The sequence below is a fragment of the Haplochromis burtoni genome, unplaced genomic scaffold, assembly GCF_018398535.1.
Source record: "Haplochromis burtoni strain Fernald_Lab_line unplaced genomic scaffold, NCSU_Asbu1 Contig_348, whole genome shotgun sequence".
Lineage (NCBI taxonomy): Eukaryota > Metazoa > Chordata > Actinopteri > Cichliformes > Cichlidae > Haplochromis > Haplochromis burtoni.
The window spans coordinates 228445-233689 of record NW_024582709.1 but is presented as its reverse complement, the minus strand read 5'-3'; the positions used below and the strand labels follow the sequence as shown (position 1 = coordinate 233689).

Sequence of the window (5245 nt, the reverse complement as noted above, 5' to 3'; positions counted from 1 at the left end):
ACACACACACACACACACACACACACACACACACACACACACACACACACACACACACACACACACAAGGCACACAAAAATAGATCCAACTTGTAGTGTTAGCACCACGTGGAGGTGACTAAAGGTCTTGCAGCAATTGATGTAAAGACCAGAACCTTAAATACTGCTGGAATTTGATGACTGGTTGATTATCAGGTGTGCAGGTTGAGTCACCAGAGAGATGGGAACTTGGTACACACACAGAAAGGCAAGAAACATTTTGGACATCAATGCAATTGTATTTAGTCAGATATTAGCTGAACTATTTTGTTTGAAACAGCTCCAGCTGTTTATTAATAGAGACTTTTTCTACCAAGCACTATTACAATTTGATGCCATGCACACCATGCTGAAAAGTTAACAGTCACATTGGATCTGATACAAGCACAAATTTCTACGGATAAATATCTATATCCACACCATGTGCACACCATGTTTGTCTTGAAATGCTCACTAATTATTAGCCAAACAGTAGTAAAGCTTGGAAAAAGTGCAATGCAAACTAGTTTTCTTATTACATCTTGGAGTGTAGCTGGACAGTTGTTGCAGACAAGTCCATCATTTCCATTCAAACCATGACTGTAACAATATGCTACTGACCAAAGCAATGAGTCTTTTGCCAACCAGTTGTGGAATACACATTTTTCTCTAATGATAAGTGGTTTTCAGGGGGTCACTGACTTGGGCCAGCATGATTGGGACTTTAACAATCTTTTTCCAACAACTACCATCAACCTCTGGCATCCAGTCACATTGAAACTGGGTGCCACATGGTCATGAACTATTCTCTTGGCCTGTGTGACTGGGGTCTTAGTTATTTGATTCTACAGTGTCACCATGATTGTCACACCCTTATTTACTGATGGACAGAGGGGGCAGGGGTTGCTCCAGAATTTTTTCATAGGGGCAATATGGGGGCCACTAAAAATAATGGGGTGGCACACCAAAAACAGAATTTCCCAATTTATTTATGCTGTTGTCAAATATAGGTTACTTGAAAAAAAAAGGCAAAAAAGAAAGAAAGAAAAAATCATTTGCCTAGTTAATTCCCTGCTATTAGAGTTGACATCTCTGATAACATGTACATATGAAAACCAAATAAGATTTTGAAATTCATAATAATCTGTTTTAACTGATTGACTGATTAATTTACTGGAAATTCTGGGTGGTGTGCAGTGCCCCCCGGCAGCCAATGTCCCAAGAGAATGTCTGAAAGATCATCAGAAAGCCTGGAGAACTGTTGATTAAAAAATATTTTAAAAAATGAAGGGTTGTTCAAGACTGTATAAGCACAGTCACTACTCCAGTGTGTGGGTTTTGTACTGTACAGCTAAAACAGCCCTTCTGGGTAAGTGAAGTACACAAAAAGGGTTACTCAGTGGAATGCATCCATCTACTTACAGCTCAGTAGCAATTGCCTGAATATACAGCCTTTATGGTCATTGTAAATGAATAGCTGCTGATTGCAACAGAGCCAAGAATAGCTTAGGTTTAGTAATAGTCCTTTTCCATTAATGCTGCTCCTGTGCTTGGTGAATTCTGATTACTTACAGTATGTGCATTTCAATTGCTTACAACTGGCATCACTATATGAACTGTGTGGTTTTGATCTAAAGTTACTATGCCCATCAGACTTTGTTTTTTCTCTCACTGTGTGCTTTAACTGGTTGAGATGCCCACCCTCAGATGACTGATACTTCAGTGGTTAACTTCTGTTAAAAGGGAGTTTTTCCTTCACATTGTTACCAAAAGCTTGCTTAAAGGGAAATGATCGTCTTTCTCTCTACTGTATTACATGGACTTTTCCTCACTATGCAAACTTGTTCCTCACTACATGCTGACGGTTGCATGGAGATCTCACTCTTTTCTTCTAACTTGGGCTTTGTATTAAGTCTTCATATAAGGAATTGTTGGAGGAAAGCGATTTCCAAATGCGACGAATTTTCTGAAAAGTTCAATCCCTTCACAAATTCTCTCTCCATCTTCCCAAGCTCACAGTGGGTGCTCAAAGTAGCAGCATGCTGAGATCTCATTATGTGAAATCAATTCCTTTCAACATGTATCTCAGCCTCCCAGCGCTTTAGCTTCCGGCAAAAGTGGGCTTCAGCTAAGAACAGAGCCATCGTTTTGTTTGGCAAGCACTCACATTCATATGCCGTGACATACTGTATGCCAGCTGTAGTACATACATAACAGACAGTTATGTATCTACTACATAACTGCTTTAATAATCATAGACATGATTATTAAAGCAGAAACAAATCAAAACAAACTCAGTTTTGTAATTCTCCTTTGGGTGCAATCAGTGCTGTTAGGTACATTGCAGGAGTATTCTTTCTGCCTGGAAGCAGTCAAGGGTAGTCAAGTGAAAAACTTTCCTCAAACATGCTCTACTAAATCTTTCGTCCTGCACAGTTTGGTTATTTAAAGATTAATGGGAGATTTGAAAGAAAGAGACTCATTCCCAGATTTAAAATTCAGCAGAGATAAAACTGTCCTATCTGCAGGTGCGTTTGTTACTTTCTGTTTCTACCTGATCTCCATTTTCAGTCGTAAGCCTCAGTTCGAGTGATATTAAATATTGCAGAACGTCACACATGACAACACCCAAAGGCCCAACCACCACCTCTGAGCACCGAAAAAAGTGGATTTTACAAAAAAAAAAGGAAAAAAATAAAAGTAAAAATGTTTATCTCTCTCTCCCTTTCATAGCTCCATTTTCCGCCACCGGTGCCCCCCTGCTCTTGAGGCTGTGGTATGAGCCTATGTGGCAGGAAGGCGCTAACGTTGCTGAGCAGCGTGTTCGCCGTCTGCGGCCTCGGCCTGTTGGGGATCGCTGTGAGCACCGACTACTGGCTCTACCTGGAAGAGGGCGTCATCCTTCCTCTCAACCAGAGCACCGAGATGCGCATGTCGCTCCACTCTGGTCTGTGGAGGGTTTGCTTTTTGGCTGGTGAGTTAGTTTGAAGTCAGAATACAGTTTGAACACAGTAGAGTAGATTTCCTGTTAGTCTCAAAAGCAGTAACAAAGTGGAAATAAAATCGTAATGCCATCTTTCAGAACTATTTTTATTATACACAGCTAAGTTTGAAGCACACATTCACCAAAATTTTTTGCATTGTCTCGTTTGCAGTATATTGTGCATTGCATTTTTTCCCTCTCATTTCTTTCCTTTTTTTACTTCTCTTTAACCACTAGACTGCTGCAAGTATAGAGGATGTATTTTTGTTTTTGCTTTGCACTTGAATATTTGAGCATGAACTTTGAAACTTTGCCTTCACCTCTGCATAGCTTTATGATCCATCACCTTACCTGTATACTATCTCCAAACTGTTTTCCAGTCCTATGCTGTATCCTTCAAAATCACTTTTCCTGTTGATAGAGAGCTATTCAAGACTGCTTCTCTCATGATTTAACCGATTGCTGATTTACATTCAGTGGTGTCAGATGAAGTTTTGGTTGGTGCAGACACTCCTCTCTGCTCCTTAACTGGACTTTCCTTTTCCTTCTTTTTGACCTGCATTTTTCACTTTACCATTCCACATTAAAAGCAACTGCAGAAGCACAGCACATTGCATGGATAAACACCATCTTAACGTGTTCCTCCACAGTTCTTGATTGGAAAATATTGGAAATACTAACCGTTTTAAATCTTTTCTTTAGAGAAACAACCGTCCAGACAAGTGTTGTCCCAGAGTAAACCAGGTATCCATTCTTGCTCTTACCCTCTCGATTCCTCCAGTATTCACAACACTTACTGTACTTGCAGTACTATGTTCTGTTATTTTGCTGGATATCTAGATACCAAAGAAAAAAACAATCTCCTTTATGTTTTGTATTGCATCCAATGATATTTGTGCTTAGGTCTTTAAAAGTTGTCAGCTGACATGTACCTGCACTACAGATGCTTTTATTAGTTATGCTACAGAAGCCAGACGTATATTAACCAATTAAAATAACATGCTTTTTCCTCTTTTGCTTGGTCATTAAATTGATTTTGTCTGATTTTGCTCACAAGTACAGATCAACACAATGTATTTAACCCACCGTAGTAGACATACCAACAGTTATAATCATACTGACTCTTCTTTTTTTATTATTGGTTTAACTTTCTTTGATCAACTGTTTATGCATCAGTCAGGACAAGAAGGACGTGTCTTTCAGGAGTGTTTGAGCTTAGTCATACTCTAAGTCAGATGAGCTGTCTTTAGATTGTTTCAGAGTTCACTTTACTTGGTTAAGTTCTGGGCGCTGCCTGGGAAAACCGTAAAGCAGGTTTTTCCCAGTATTTCTGTAGATCTAATCTGTTCTGGTTTGCCAGCTGCTGGAGTGTTAAAACAGCTGGAGAACACCAGCTTCTTCCTGTCTAGAGTATGAGATATTGCTCACCACCAACCAGTATTTCTTGTTTTTAACTGAATGTCCACATCTAGGGAGATTAGCCACACTTCCATTTTCTTTGTCTAGCTTTGCATTAAATTATAGTTATTTCTAAACTACTAATACTAATTTGTAAGCCTTTCCAGTCTCTTTTTTAAGAACAGCAAACCTAAAAAAGGTGTTTCAGCAAACCTGATTTTATTGATTAAATTCCATCTTTACAAACTTGTACTGTTTAGCTTAACATTTCACTTTAGCCAGCCTACACTGGGAATGTTTCAATTATTTTGATCAGTATGGTCAGAAAGAATATTTGTGTTTTTCTTAAATGGTAACATAACCTTTAACATCAGTCCACTTACTGTTGATTTAATCTATACGACAATTGAGCTGCTTCGTCCTTTTTCAGGGTTAATGGTTAAGTCTTAGTAAATATGTTGGGATTCCAGTTGTGATTATGTAAGAGATGTTCTGCTGCCATGAAGCAGGCCTTTGGTTAAAACAAACTAATGGTTTAGTGTGTTTTTTAGGGGCAATTGAGTGGCCTTATTGCCCACTTAATTTGACCCAGAAACAACCAGTGCTTACCATCACAGTGTGTAGTTACACCAGTGAATGTGAATGAGGTTGCACGGTGTTGTGGCAGGTGAAGTATATCACGTTTTACAGTTAGTATTTTATTCCAGATCAGTTATTATAGAGAATAATAAAAAATAAGAGAAAAATTGAAATAATAACATAAGTCTTCATCATGAAAGTTCTGTAATTGTCACGGTCTGGCTGGCAGACCGTGGGGATGTGGGGAAAGGAGGACCCAAAACGCAG

The 5245-nt window shown here is 39.0% G+C and overlaps 1 protein-coding gene across 2 annotated transcripts in view; it reads left to right on the top strand.

Annotated features, from left to right (window-relative positions):
- The window catches only part of cacng5a (calcium channel, voltage-dependent, gamma subunit 5a), a 20055-nt gene that overhangs the window by 7567 nt on the left and 7243 nt on the right, over positions 1-5245 (top strand). The window contains exons 2-3 of one of the 2 annotated variants that reach the window (XM_005942744.2): positions 2752-2992; positions 3704-3745. In XM_005942744.2, coding sequence (XP_005942806.1) covers positions 2797-2992; positions 3704-3745 — 238 coding nt within the window. In that variant the 5' untranslated portion in view covers positions 2752-2796. The remainder of the gene's footprint in view (positions 1-2751; positions 2993-3703; positions 3746-5245) is intronic. The other variant, XM_005942745.2, reaches the window with a different exon arrangement.